At 45.4% G+C, this 14874-nt stretch overlaps 1 protein-coding gene across 4 annotated transcripts in view; it reads left to right on the top strand.

Moving 5' to 3' along the window:
* Positions 1–7810, top strand: part of NUDT14 (nudix hydrolase 14) — a 59144-nt gene extending 51334 nt beyond the window's left edge. For all 4 annotated transcript variants that reach the window (XM_002200590.7, XM_030275128.4, XM_072930493.1 and 1 more), the window contains one exon: positions 5729–7810. In XM_002200590.7, coding sequence (XP_002200626.5) covers positions 5729–5969 — 241 coding nt within the window. In that variant the 3' untranslated portion in view covers positions 5970–7810. The remainder of the gene's footprint in view (positions 1–5728) is intronic.
* The last annotated feature ends 7064 nt before the right edge of the window (positions 7811–14874 follow it).

Here is a 14874-nt window from a genome sequence, read left to right as displayed (position 1 = left end):
TCCTACATTTGATTTTTCTTCCCAAAGTGTACAAGAAGAGCATTCAGAGAATTAATACTGGATGTTCCAATTACTGTGCCATGGCTTTTAGCCTCTGTGCAATGAGGTAAAAATGGTTTGTATTCACAGGTTTTTATGTAGAAGGAATAAAAGCCCTGAAAATGTTAGAGTGCATTATAATTAGAAAGATCACCTGCTAGTACACCTGTTGGGTGATGGCATAATGTAATATAATTTTATGTTAATTACTTCTGTGCTTTTTTCCCTGCACCTGCTGCTTATAATGTCAGAACTGTTCAAAGGTCCTAAGAAGTGACAATAGGAGCTGCATGTCACTGATCATCAGTTTACATGTTGCATGCCTAAGTGGATCTTGATTTAAGCATGAATAACAGAGATTTGTGTCACATTTATTTGTAAACATGAATTATGTGTTCACTCTATACCCAAATTTTGCATCCAGATGGCTTATGTCTTAGAAAAAGATATATTGCTTTCAGGAATTTGGACATTAACTATGTAAGATTAAAACCAAAAAAAGAGATATATTTCTGTGTTGATAAGAATGTTGATTGTGTATAGATTTTGTATTTGTTTAATATTAACACATTACAAGAAATTTAGCTTTTAATTGCTGTCTATCTGAACTAAATCTGAACTAAAGTAATAAGTCTTCACAAGGATAAACAAATTTATTTGTTTCCCATGTTGCAGCAGAGTATAAAATATTGTTTACATTCTCATACATGCTTGTTTCTTCAAATTAAAAATATAATATTTACAAACATGATACTTATGAATGAGATGCTTGGTTGGCATAGGTGAGCACCCAGACATGAGGAAAAGGCAAAGCTAATTTGAACCAGAAGCTTTGAATTTTGGCCCTGATTACCAACGTGTTTGTGCATGGACGTGCAGACGTGTGCACACTCTTTGTGAAGAAAAAGCTCACGGACTGTTGGCAAACTCAATCTCACTTGTGGCTTCAGACACTACTAAACCTTTTCTTTTAAGCTATAAGATACCATTTCCCACTTCTGATAAAAAAATATATGTACTGTGTTTTTATGCTCATGAACTTAGGACAAGTGAGAAGTCCCATTTTGTGAGCTCGATTTCGAGCGCTGTATTTCCTCATGCATTTGATAAAAGGGAACAGTTAAACAAAGGCTTTGTGGTAGCTGCTATTGCGGTGTTTCAAAAACAGATTGGAGTGACAATCTGCCTCTTGTGTTTCCCCTGGTCTGAGGAGGAAGTAGATGGAAATACTGTAATTACAGCCTCGTGCTGCCAGCCAGTCCCACTCCTGGGCAGGAGGTGACAAGTGCTTCACAGTCACTCTGCAGAAGTTTCTTCTCTGGTGTTGCCCAGGGCTTTAAAAGCCATAGCATGATTTAATCTCACTATTTGAGTGTTTTATTCAAAATGAAATATGGGAAGGCAGCATACAATCTTGTTTTGATGTGTTAAACTTATATATAAGTTACTGTTGTGATGAAAACCATACGACTTTGGTATCCTTACTTTGACATGCTTACATTCCTAGACTTGCTGTTGTCAAAGGTAATGGAGGCTTCTAACTGTCTGAAGCAATGCAGAAAGTTTAGTGCTAATAGAGTTTTGGGGTTTAAAATCTCTCTGTTGAAATTACAGAGCTTGTGAGCTTAAACCCTAATAACTTGACAAGGAGTATTTGTGAGCCCTGTAACTGGAAAGACCATCAGCTCTTGGAGGAAACCCATCCTCAGGATGAAGAGGCGAGAAAACCGAGCTGTGTTTTGTGTCGATCATTTGCCTTTGTCCCCCAGTGGCAAGTCAGTCAAGCCCTGTTCAGACACATCAGAATACAGCTGGAGCAGTCAGCTGAGGTCAAGCCAGGCTTAGCTGGTCTGGGTCAGTGTGAGCCATGACCTGCTGGGTTTGGGCAGCATGCTGCTAAACCCTGGGCTGACACCAAAGCCTGAAGCCTCACCATGGGCTGGTGCTGAGCTCAGACCTGCTCACCCTCCCCCAGCCAAGCCTCTCGTGTCCCAGGAAGGCACCTTTATCAGGAAGGTGGCTTTCCCAGGCTGAAACTCATCACTTGCTGTTCGGGTGTGCTGACCCCTGTGATTTCCACAGATGCAAAGCTAATGAATATAGCTGTAATCTGTTAATAGGTGACTCATTTCAGACCATGGCAAAAGTGTTTTATTCATAGTGGGAAATACTGGGATAAGGAAAAGTGTATGCCATATATGTGGGATAGAAGAAGATGGTAGCAGAAAGAGGAGTATAAATAGGACTAAAAGCACAATAAAATTCCTTAAGCAGCACACTCAGAAAGTGCAGGTAATTCTGCAAAAGCAGAGAAAATTCCTGGTGACAGATAAACCTGAAAGCACACTGCAAACATAATATTTCCTGTAGCCTATTCACCAGTCAGACCCACTTTCTCCCTCTCTGCTTTCTTCCAGTGCCCAAAATCACTGACATGTACAATGTTTTGCAAGGTTATATGGAAAAATGCTTTATTACTTCTACCTGAAAAGACTCAAAGCAACAAATTTAACTTCTGATTTCTATAAAAGCCAAAGGTACTAAGACAGACAAAATGTGAATAGCATTGATTTTTTGTGCAATTTTCTAAGGACAAGCAGGATACATTAGCAGTGTGGAAATGTCTTGAAAGACAGCAGTAAGCAATACTGAAGAATATTTAATTTAGTAAAGGGCAGTCCATGTGGATCTATGCAAAAATGATCAACTTGCAGTGTAAGCCAGAGCATTTAGAGAATAAAATAGCAAGTGAAAAAAGGTAAGATATTTGCCTCTTTTAAGAATTAAAGTATATTTCTATGTCTTTGAACTTCTTTCTGAAACCATTGAAATAGTATTTTAGAATCAGAGACTCATGGAATGTGCTGAGTTGGAAGGGGACCCACAGGATCATCAGGTACAGCTCCTGACTGCACAGGACACTCCAAGGGTCACACCCCGTGCCCGAGAGTGTTGTCCAAAGGCTTCTTGAGCTCTGTCAGCCTTGGTGCTGTGACCACTGCCCTGGGGGAGCCTGTTCCACCACCCAAACACCCTCTGGCTGAAGAACTTTTCTCTAATATCCGACCTAAACCTCTCCTGACTCAGCTCCTTGGGTCCTGCTGCTGGCCACAGGAGTGAAGGGATGGCTGCCTGTCCCTCTGCTGCACCTCTTGAGGATGCTGAAGGCAGGATCCAGCACTTGCCCTTGTTAAACTCCGTGTGGTTGGTGATTTCCCCTCTCCTAATTCGTTGAGGTCTCTCTGCAGGGCCTCTCTGCCCTGGAAGGAGTCAACATCTCCTCCCAGTTCAGTATCATCAAACTGGGAGTAAGACTCCCAATTTGTCAACTCCTTTGAGGGAGACTAGACAACAAATTAAAGCAGTGAATATGTTTATAAATAACATCCTGCAACAGTCTGCAAAGTTGCCATATAAATAGTGAAGGGATTCTAGGTAGACTTAGAAATGTTCAATTTCCTGGTTTGGGAAGGAAAGAGTAGAATAGAATGTAATGAGTATTAATACCAGCATTCTTTAATCTTATTTATAGTTCACTTGGAAGTTTTTATTATGTTGTAACTAATATCTTGTGGCAAAAATGCACCAGAGAAGAGAAAGCTAGGTATTCAAGTAAGAGAGACGATCATGTGGGTATGTCCTGCTTTGAATATGTATTATTGGAAATGTTTGTTCATTTCTGTGGTTAATTATATGCCAATAGATGTGAGGAAATACCATAACTTTGGGTATCATAACAAAGGAAAGACCTTGATGTCCAGGACTTTAATATTGTCAAGTATTTTAAGTGTAGTAGCTACTCTTGATATATTTAGTTCATAACAAGGGAATATCATGTGAATAAGTACAAAGAAATTACACCATATGGAAATCAGTCCTGCTGTTTGAGCTGTGGTGGCAAGAACCTGAGTCTTACAGTGTAGCACCTTGGAAATTGGCTTTCCTTTAGAGAAAAGATGTGTGGAAAGTGAACTGCTTTCCACAGCTGTAGGTATCACAAGGAAATGGTCACAGGTGCTATAGAAGGAGATTATGCTGTAAATAATCAAGCCAGAATGTTCTTATAGAAGTACTTCTTATATAAATTTTCTGCATTTGTATATAACCTTTATATAATATCAAGTGGACATGGAAATACTCCGGTTAGGATCATTTTCATTCTCCAGGTGGGGCACCCCAGAGGAAGGTGTCAGATTGATACTCATCATAAATAACAAGAGATTAAATATATTATACACAGTCTTTTTTCATGGAACCTGTGGCAACCAGCAAACTGCATTCTTTGCAAATTTTACAGTTGGTTAAAACATGGATCAAAAAGCCCAGTCCTAACACTGGGATAAAGTGATGAGCACAGAATGAAACAGGTCCAGTATCAACCTTCAGAGTTCCTGAAAATGCCAAAGATGGTCAAGTTTCTTTTCAGAGGAATGATCCTGGAGGGGTGACACATCTTGTCCAAAGTCACAGAATGCATCAGAAGTAATTTTAGGAAAATAATCCACTGATTCGCTCCCTATTCAATATTTTTTTTTAAATGTATATTGATATAAGAAACCAATTTCAATAGTCACTATTAGAAACCAACTTCTGTAGTCACTACTAATTCTCCAAACAAAATAATTGCCAGTGTTCTTAGAAAACTGAGAGACAAATGATTAATTCCTGCTATGGGGTGTGATGTGTGCTGGATTAACTGAAAGATTTAGTTGACTAATGGTTGGGTAAATCTGGATATACACTCTAAGATCATAACACTGCTACAAATCTGAGAATCCTCTGTATGTGTAATAATATGGAAGCTAATTTTTCGTCTTGCCCTAATGCCTCATTCATAGTTTTAGTGAACTTTGGATCCAGATTTAATGTGAAAAGTCGCTTGTAATCTTGTGAAATGAAGAAATTGCAATTACAATGTGAATATTTTCTTGGAAGGACTAAATGAGTGGATTATCTACTTATCCCTTATTTAATAATACCTAAATTAAATAGTCCTAAGGAAATAGAGGATTAACAAATAAGAAGTATAATACACAGCAAGCAGTCTAGCTGAAGAAAGACTACATAATCTAAAATATCCTCAGCTAAATCCACTGAAGCAAATTTAGCAAGGAGACTGAATTACTTTGGACATGTGCGTGCTTACAGTGGTCCATTTGGGTCAAGGCTAAAGTTCAGGAAGGATAGAGAGCGAGTCTCAGACTGCCTTTCCCTTCTCTACCTATCCAGTCCATGAGTGCAGGACTCCAGCTGTGAATGGACATAATCTTCTTAAGAGTAAAAAATCTAAATATTTGTGTAAAAACAAGCAAACAAATGTAGCACGACAGCACACAGATACACTGGGGAGCTTCTTGTTGTTTGTGCATCTCTGTGAGTCATCCTGCAGTTTGCTCTCCCTGAGGTCAGCTGGAAGAACTTCTCTTGACTTCAGTGTGTGTAGGACAACAGTTCACCAGTACAAAATCTTTCTTCTTTTTTTATTTTCTCCCAAATTCACATATTTCCAAAGAATATATTTGAAGATAGATCTATTTTATATGGAACTGTATTCAAAACTGTTGGTATTTCTGCTTGAAAGTGGCAATCAATTTCTCAGTGTCTCACACATTAAGGACCCAGGTTTCCATTCCTAACTCCTTGCTGCTTTCTTTCTATCTAAACCAGAGTTTCCTCTGCTTTTTTCCAGGTCTGGAGTTGGTTTGACAGGTTCTAGGCAGACTTTGTTCTATGCAGAAGTAAACGACCAGATGAGAACCAGTGGAGGAGGTGGCCAGCCTGAAGAAGGAGAGCTGATTGAAGTTGTGGAAATACCTTTAGGAGAATCCATGAAGTTTGCCTATGATGAGACTTTCCCGAAGACAATGGGTGTCATCTTCAGCTTCATGTGGTTCCACAACAACATAGCACCTAAATTACCCAAAAAGTAAAGCCCCATGATTTTAAGGAAAGCTTTTCTGTTGGTGCTGTGCATGCAGAAAACTGCAAATCTGCCTGTCTCAATCAACTCAACTTCTCACAAGACAAATTTTGCTTTAAATAAATTTGGATGTAAAATGTGAATAAAATCTTCACACAGTTTCCATTATTAGCAAAACACTAACTGGCTGCACTGGGGCCAGGATTTTCCTTGGAGAGGCAAATGTTGATTTTTGTGCAAAGGTTAAGTGAATGTGTCCAGTTTGTCCAGTTTTCCTTTCTCACAGCACTGTTTTGAGGAGCTGCCCAAGCCCTCAGCACAGCTGTCTCAGGAGCCTCTCACCGTGTCTGTACATACTGGCAGCTGTGCATTCATTGTCAGTTTTGATATTTTTTTGAAGAAATCAGCAAACCTTAATAGTCACAGATACCTTAACAATGTTCCTGAGTTCAGCACTGTTCCAGGGAGCAGCTTTCTCTGTGGTGTGTGGCTCCTGTGCAGAGGAGGAGTTTGCATTTCTGAACATGCAAACCTTTATTTCATAAGCAAACAGGTCTGTAAATCCTGCTAACGTGTCACTTGGACAATGGAGCAGCTGTAAGATTATGTGCTCCTGTTTGTTCCCATCACAATGCTGGGCAGCAGTGATGGTGATGGAGGGGTGAGGGATGGGGGCTTCTGCTGGAACACATGCTTCTTTGTTTGCTTTATGGGCAATACTTGATAAATTAGATCAAACTTTGTCCTCTAGAGCGGGACCAGAGAGGCCAAATTCTTTTAATTTGACTATGAGGTGATTAACTCAAGTGATTTCTCTGAGGTTTGCTGTGGTCTCAATTTACTTACCACCCAAATGGGAGGAATGGGACTTACCCTTCAGATAACACTTCTTGGAGTCTAATGATTGGAAGTGCTTTATTGTGATTTTATCATGATTTGTGCAGTTTACATGAAAGCCTGTGCAACCTTCACAGACGTACTGAGGAATGTCGTTTAAAATCAACGTCTTGATTTAATAATTTGATTTAATTTGATTTAATAAAGTGGTCTAATTAGAACATATAGTACATGTTCTATCAGTGTAGTTTGGATGTGGACTGTTTGTCATGTGAAACTGTTAAGAGCATGAATGAAACAGAATCAAGTCTGGCAATTTAATTATGCACTGGGTTATGTTATCCACTGACTTAATCAACAAGCCCATATTATGAATGCCTGCAGGGGTACTGAGGTGCTAAGTGTGTTTAGAAGAGAACTGCAAATATGCAAACTTGAATTTAACAGCTGAAATAAATGCAGCAGAGGTGTCTGATGGTGTCCAGTGGCTGATTTTAAATCACTGCTTATCTCAATAGGTGTATAAATAGAAAAAGGTTTTTTTAAAATGAGCTTTTAGAATTGCTGCTTGCTTGTTCTCCTCGTGACAGGGAGGAAAGGTCCTTGGAAAGCCAGTGAAGAAGGAGCAGCCTCTGTCTGTGGAGTCAGGCTATTTGTGGAAGTTCAGACACAGCTGTGTTGAGCTGGGCCTGGTCCATGGTGAGTCAAGGGCTGAGTTATTGTGAGAAGCAAATAAATTCTGTCTGTCTGATGTATTTACATTGGAAGGTGTTTCAAGGTGGGGTCTCCACAGCTCTGTCTAGTACAGTGTGTTCTGATTGCTGCTGAGACCTTTATGAACTACTACAGTTCACAGAATAAATAATGCCTTTTATTCCAGGCTGTAGTAACCAAAGTTTCTGTTTGATTCCACTAAAATTACTGGTCACACAGCAGCTTGTGTGCATACATGTCAACAGCCTTTCTTCTGTATAATGCAGAAATTGGGAAAAATAAAATATTTTGCCTCTCCAAGGCGCTGTGACTGTGCCTCTTAATGTACCAAACCTCGCCAGGGGCAGTGCCAGGCTTGCCAAAACCTGGCCCTGGGTCCTGCTGCTGGTCAGCAGGAGGCTGTTCCCCATCGCTCACCAGCCTGGGGGGCTCGCAGGAGGTGACTGCCGGGGCCATCAGGGTGACACCAAGGAGCCATCGCCACCAGAGCAGCAGCAGAGGCTTCCCAGGGGTGGGGAGAGAGCTGGAGGTCACCCTGTGGGAAGAGGGGGACATGTGGCAGTGTGGGGGGGTGTGGGGAGGAAGCCCCAGGAGTGGCAGGGCAGCATCAGTGCTCTGCTTGCTCCGAGGTGACCTCACCAACACACAGGCTCGGAGTGCTCTTGGGCACTTGGTACTGTGGCTAGGGATGATGGAGGGCAGTGGTGGAGGTGGCCAGACCAGCAGCATTGTCCCCACTCCCAGGCTGCTCCTCCCCAGGGGTCTACAGGGCACACACCTACAAACCCCAGTGGCTCTGAAGCTTTACACCCCAAGGGATGCTGGACTCCATCCCTGTGCTCTGCCTTGCCATTACTTCCATTTTCTTCCAGTTTGGGAATTTCCCACAGAAACAGCACTATACTGAAAGCTGTGCATAAAGCAATGGGGGATCTGGAGTTTAAATCCGCAATATTAAATATAAATGTGTCTTCCACCTCTTACTTTTTCCATGTTAGTTTTGGTGGGAGATTTTATGCAATTATAAAGGTTTGAAAATGTGGGACAAAGGGCTTGGCCTTGTTCAGGGTTTTTTTTCAACACAGTAGATGATTCATATTTATAAAAATAAAACCAGAACAATTCAGATGTCCTTTCACTCATCAGGGCTCATTTCAAAGATCCTAATTAGAGCAAATCCAATATACATTGGCCAAGCCAGGCAGGGGGAAAGTTCTTCTCATGAAATCTCGCAGTCACATCTGTGTTTTAGATGCATCCTTTGGACGTGCCACCACACATACATCCATGGAAGGTGGACAGTTAGCATAAAGCAGGGTCCCCATTTGCTGCTAATGAATACTGGCTGCAGCCTGCAGAGCTCTGATCTGATCTCACCCCACCATCCCCATGAGATCAGCATCTTTTATTGAGTACAATTGAGTGGTCCACATTTATAACACAAGTCTTAGAATCTCTGCTGTCTTTACGATGTGACTTTGAGATGTAGAAATAATCTAATGAACCCGAAGTTATGACTCAGACTTCTAATGAAGCCTGGAATGATAAAATCTTCAGTGCAGTGTCGCTGTCGGGCTCACTGTTGGATGGCAGAAGGCAGCAGCACCTTGCAAGTCCATGGATCTCTGTGACGTTATTTGTAAAGTGGCCGCAAGCCCTGCGCTGCTCCCAGCTCTCACGGGCAGAGATACGATTAAAACGCCTTCTGTAAAAGCTGTCAGTGTAGACAAGCGAGCGGGACGGCGCGGTGGGGCTGGCGGGGTGCGGGATTCCCCGGGGAACGCGGGGATGCTCCGCGCCGCTGGAAGCGCTCCCGGCGGGGCCCGCTCGCTTCCCCCTCCCGCGGCACCACCGGATAATTGCTCCTGAAATACCCGTGCTGAACGCAGGGCGAGCCGCTGGACAAATAGGATTTTTGCTAAATTAGGACAATTGCCGAGCACGCTGCATCCCCTCGCCGGGGCTCTATAGATAGATGAAAGGCACGCCCAGTTGTGCAATCTGTTGCAATGGCACACCTGGTGCTGTCTGCAAGTCTATTCACAACCGCCAGCAGGTGCGACGTGGCCTTTGTGGCCATAAAAGTCCGTCTGGGCCGCCCCTGCTGCGCTCCGGCAGCAGAGGCTGGCACAGATTAATGCGCTCCTTTGAAGCTTGCAGAGGCTTCGGGGGATCAGAGCGAAGCCTGTGCACACAGGATGGATTTGCAGCTCCTCTCTCGGTGGCTGTGCCGGGGTGGAGGTAACAGGCAGGCAGACCTGATGTCGCTGAGATGGGAGGTGTCCCTGCCCATGGGTGGGGGTTGGAATCAGATGATCTTTAAGGTCTCTTCCAAGACAGTGATTCTGTGGTACAGCAGGTTCCTGTTTCTGCAGCCCCAGGGATGCTGCCCGGTGGCTCTTTGGGCTCAGCCTCTCAAAAAAGGGGTTTGCTTGCTTTGCTTTGGGATGCTACATCTACCACAGCACAGCATTAAGGTGGAACTCTGAGACCTCAGGCACAATCCAGGCTTGACTTTCATTAAAGGAAGGATGCCGTGGACCTTGAAGTAGGTTTTCAGTGGGAGTTTTCATTCCCACTGGTCATGCAGGATCTTGCTTGATACAAGCAAAAAACGGGATGCTCAAATCCCACCCTGCTGCAAAAGGTACTTCTCAATTTGTCCAATCCTTCAGAGCCACTCTCACATTTTAATTGGCAATGCATTTTTACAAGGACTTAAATGCTCTCGAGATGAATCATGAGGGAAGAGAGGAAGAATTCATAGCAACTAAATGGCCCAGATTTGTGGCGCTTGGAGCTCTCTGGCCTGCCTCAGGACTGGCTTCAGTGCATTTCTCGTAATTGGAAATACAATCAGATCCATATTAAACCCTGCCAACCACGCGCTGTATTGCTCTGCTGCTGAAGTGCTCAATATCCTGTACTGGCTTCAGTCTCTAATAAAACATTCAAAAGCAGTGACGTGCAGAGAAACCCCTTTTGGACCCTTGGTTATGAGGAAAATGGGCTGGGAATAGGCAACGTGGGAATGTCTGTCAGCTGTCACCAGTAACAGTGGCCCTCATGCCCCAGCCTCGTTAACAGAAACATCCCTGGGCTCCTCCTGTGCCCACCTGTATGTCAGTTTTCAGGGTATGGGTTGATGGGTAGAGCATTCAACAGTGAGAAAAGCATTATTTGATCCTTTTATGACAACAAAATGTTGCTATGTGTGGGAAGCCCCTGGGATTGAAGCCACACATGAGAGGCTGATCCCTCCAAATGATGCCGTCCCAGTGCATGTCCATCACTGTGAACACAGCCTGGGTTAACCCTGTTTCCTGGGACTTGTGGAGAGGGGCTTGGGAAAGGAAAAAAAAAAAAAAGGTCAGTTTGTTAATTCCCTGAAGGAATTAAGCCGAGACAATGAGCCCAGAAGGACATCTCACCTGGCCCTAGGTGCCATGGAAACATCTGATGAGCCTTGCCCCAGTGCTGTGGGGTGTCTGGCACAGCACTGGCTCCAGCCCAGCCCTTTCCAAAGGACTTTCCAAAGTCCTCAGCAGGTGGTGGGGGGCACTGATGGTGCTGTGCTCTCTCTGTGGCACAGCCCAGCCACCACCTCCGAAGCCACCCCAGGAGCTGCAGCAGGACCAGGCCATGAGAATCGCTCTGCTCCAGCCTGCTGGTCCCCTCCAGCTCTCCTGGGCCTGGGGATGGGGACAGGCTTTGGCTCCAGGGTCACTCATCGGGTTTCCAATGTGTGTGGCTGGGGAGGTGGTTGGTGAATAAAAGATGCCTCCATCTCCTGCCCAGCGTGTGGGTCCCTCCAGAGTCCTGCCCTGTTTCGTGGGAGGGGGTGCTGGGGGTAGCACTTGCTCCTGCAGCAATCGCTAAAATAACTGTTCAAGGCACAATCACGCTCTTGAGAGTGCTAGAAACAATTTAAGAAATGTTCTTGGGACGAGCGGCGGGCGCTGTGCAAACAGCTCGCCGGGGTTTGTGCGAGGGGCCCCGCAGGAATGCGCTGCACCGATAACCCACACTCCTTTTGTAACCTCCTGCCTTTGCTCCTTCGGGCTCCCCCCGCTCCCACCCTGGCGCTTGGAGGTTCTCCTTTTGCAATAAAATCAAGAAAACAAAACTGGAGTTATCACAAGTCCATGCCACACTTTCTTCAGCACCCCTTTTCTAGTCGCTATTAAAGGGCTTTGGGAGGACTTCAGCCCTCCCCATGGGTCTCCCCAGAGGCAGAACTTGGGCTTTGCTGCTCCAGGATTCCCAGTTTCCAGTTTCAGGAGGCTCTCAGCGGGAGCTCGCTGGCCTGGCGGGGTTTGTGCCACAGCCCCAGTGCTGCTGACCCCGGCGCTGGCGCTGCAGCAGGGATGCAAGGCTTGAGTTACAGCAATCCATCAGCTGCTCATCCACTTGCCAGCCCCACTGCTCTCCTGCTATCAATCATGTGGGAGCCCCAGCCTGGGGTGTTGCTCCTACTATGGCAGCTCAGCGGGGTGTCAGCAGCACAGGGGAGCCCCGAGCCTGTGGGGCGAGCTGGGACCTTCCACATCCACAACAAATCTCCTTGGTCTTTGGGACTGGCACCAGGATCTGGCCTGTCTCTTCCTATCATGGTTGGGGTGGCTGGTGGGGTGGCATCAGGGCAAAGCAGCCAAGATTACATTCAAGGTTTATGCTTAGTCATGGAAGTGCTTCAGAAAACCCCATTTGCTGGAGTGAGTGACCTTTTGTCTGATATTTATGCAGGGTCTGTAAAGAGCAGGAAGAGGGGTTTGCAACAGGCTGCCAGGAAAAAACAGGAATAGAGTTAGGCTGGTGCAGGCTGTGTGTGAAAATTGCACAGCCTCAGGCTGGCCTCCAGAGCAGCCACAACCCTTTACATCCCCGACCAGCTGATTTTGTAAGAGTGGAGACTGTCCCATCTGCAGCGGCAGCATCATGCAGCAGAATCATTTTGGGCTGCCCAGAGCTGGAGCAGGACATGGCCAAGCCGGGTACCAGGTTTGTATCCAGTGTTCTCACCTGCTGCATCCTCCCAGTCATGCTGCCAGCTTCATTTTTCCAAATGGCTTTGTTTTACCTCTAATGTCTTTGTGCAGGGTAATTTTTTACTGCTATTTTTTCTCTGTTTTATTGCTCTTCCACGCAACCTGATCCCAGCCTCTCAGTCAAAATCACACCAATACATCACCATAATCAGATCTGATTGCAGGGGCTCTCTGGGAGCCAAGGCACTGAGCGAAGGCTAACAGGCTTATTGATCACAGCAGAGTGACAGCCCTCTCTAGCAGAGGATTTAGCTCCTAGGTGCACTCTAATATGTGCATTTGTTTTTTCTCATGGCAAAAGCAATGTGTAAATATTCTGCTGTTAATGATACAGGTCTTTTCCTGGTTAATAAATGGGGAAACAAAAAGATTGAAGTGAATGTCTTGCCTTCTAAAGCCTCATGACTGATCCTAATGCCCTGTCCTTTTTCTATCAATCAAGGCTGATTGGCAAAGCTTTTTAATTCAAGTCTCTAAGCAGGATGATCAGCATTTACTTAGCTAGTGTTGATTTCCACTTGACCAGGCTGCTCTGGAGAAAGGTATCACCTTATAGTGCAAACCCTCTTATGGGGGATAAGGAAACTGAGAGCACCTCCATCCTCCTCATGAACGATCCTCCCGAGCAGCTCTGGGCGTGGGGCAGGGCAGGGGGGTCCCCCAGGAGCTGGGAGGCTCCCACAAGGACTGTGGCTCCTGGGGAAGAGCACAGGGCACCCCTGTGGCCCAGCCCAGCTGTGCTGCTGGCTCGTGGCAGCCCAGACCCAGCCCTCCCTCCCCAAACCTGGTTCCAGGCACGGTGCGTGGCCTGGGACCGAGTCCCAGAGCTGCTGCAATGTAAAACAAACCTGGCAGCGGCAGCCTGCAGCCCCTGGCACATCCCCCTGGCTATTTTTAGCTGCTTTTCCAGAGAAAGAAGGCTTATGCAACCTGCCTGCAAGTGCAGGGGCTCTGGCTGCTGCTCACCACGGCACCTCCGCCTCTTGGATGGGATAGATGCTCCAGGATGAGTTTAACAATGCTACTGGAGAGGGCAAACCCCTGGAGCTGCAGCACAAGCATCCCACAGGGCTGGACCATGAGCTCTGCCACTTTCTCCCAGTGTTTCTTCTGTCACCTGTACCTGAGCACCCACCCTGGGCTGCCTTGCAAGCAGAGAGGGGAGATGGAAACATGAAGTGCAACTAGGATTTAACAAAATGACTCATTTTTGTGAAGTTGTTTGCTTACAAAACACATTTTTCTGTAAGGTCCTGTTTCTGGATGGGAGAGGGCCGGAGCTGAGAGTGGTGGTTTGGCATTGCAGGGCTGGTGCTCCCAGGGCTGGTTTTGTCCCTCTGGCTTCATAAAGCACATCCAGGACCTGCATAGAGCACTGCAGAATTTACACAGAGCATTTACACTCGATGCAAAAAAGAAGGAACTTTCTTTTCCTCAGGTACTATATTTATATCTTTTATGTGGGATAAGCGTTTGGGTTGTCTCTTCAAGTAGAGACTTTTCTTGAAAAGCTGAACCCCTTGGAGTAGGGGAGTCTGGAGCTAGGCAGGACCACTCTGAATGTTTCAGAGGGCTCAGGACCCATCTCCAGCCAAGACTTCCATGGCATGAAGAAGCCTTCGGTGCTTGGGAAGAGCCCACAAGGCTGTTGGGGCAGTAGGCTGATGACTTTTGACATGCCCTACTACTACAGCCATGCACCAGCTGCAAATATCCATCCTATTATAGTTCAAAACAAAAACAAAGATCTTGTGTGCAGGACAGCAATCAAAGGTAGTTTGGGTCATTTCATAGCCCCTCTTGTTTTGCCAGCAAACAGCACACACTGCCATGAAACTCCAGACTGAGCCATTGGGGTGGCACAGGGGAGTTAACAGGAGCCATCTGTGCAGGTTAGGAACTGTTTCCTTCCCTTGAAGCAGTTTTGGGCCAGCTGGGTCATTCTGAGGTGCAAGGAGGAGTGCCACTCTTTGTGCCACCTGGAGATGTCAGATCCCATGCAACAGCATCTGAAACAGAGCAGCTCAGCAGTATTCCAGGTCATAATGCAGTGCTCAGCCCTCCCACCAGCCACTTGCATGCAGATCATGGGTGCTCGAGATCAAATAAATTCCTCTAAAATTTCAGAAAAGTGAAAGCCAGGCAATAAAAATATTAGACACTCGTTCTAAGCCTGTGTGTACACTGATATTCCACTGATACAAAATACATTATTAAGCATAGACAGAATGTTGCACTAATGCTGCAAAACCAGCCTGAGTTGGAGGACTCAGAAAGCTGCTTATCTGCTCCTTTGGACTAAGAAGACTCAATGTC

Source organism: Taeniopygia guttata, chromosome 5 (assembly GCF_048771995.1).
Source record: "Taeniopygia guttata chromosome 5, bTaeGut7.mat, whole genome shotgun sequence".
In the NCBI taxonomy this organism is placed as follows: Eukaryota; Metazoa; Chordata; class Aves; order Passeriformes; family Estrildidae; genus Taeniopygia; species Taeniopygia guttata.
The sequence above is the reverse complement of the archived record's forward strand: the minus strand, read 5'-3'. Positions and strand labels throughout refer to the sequence as shown.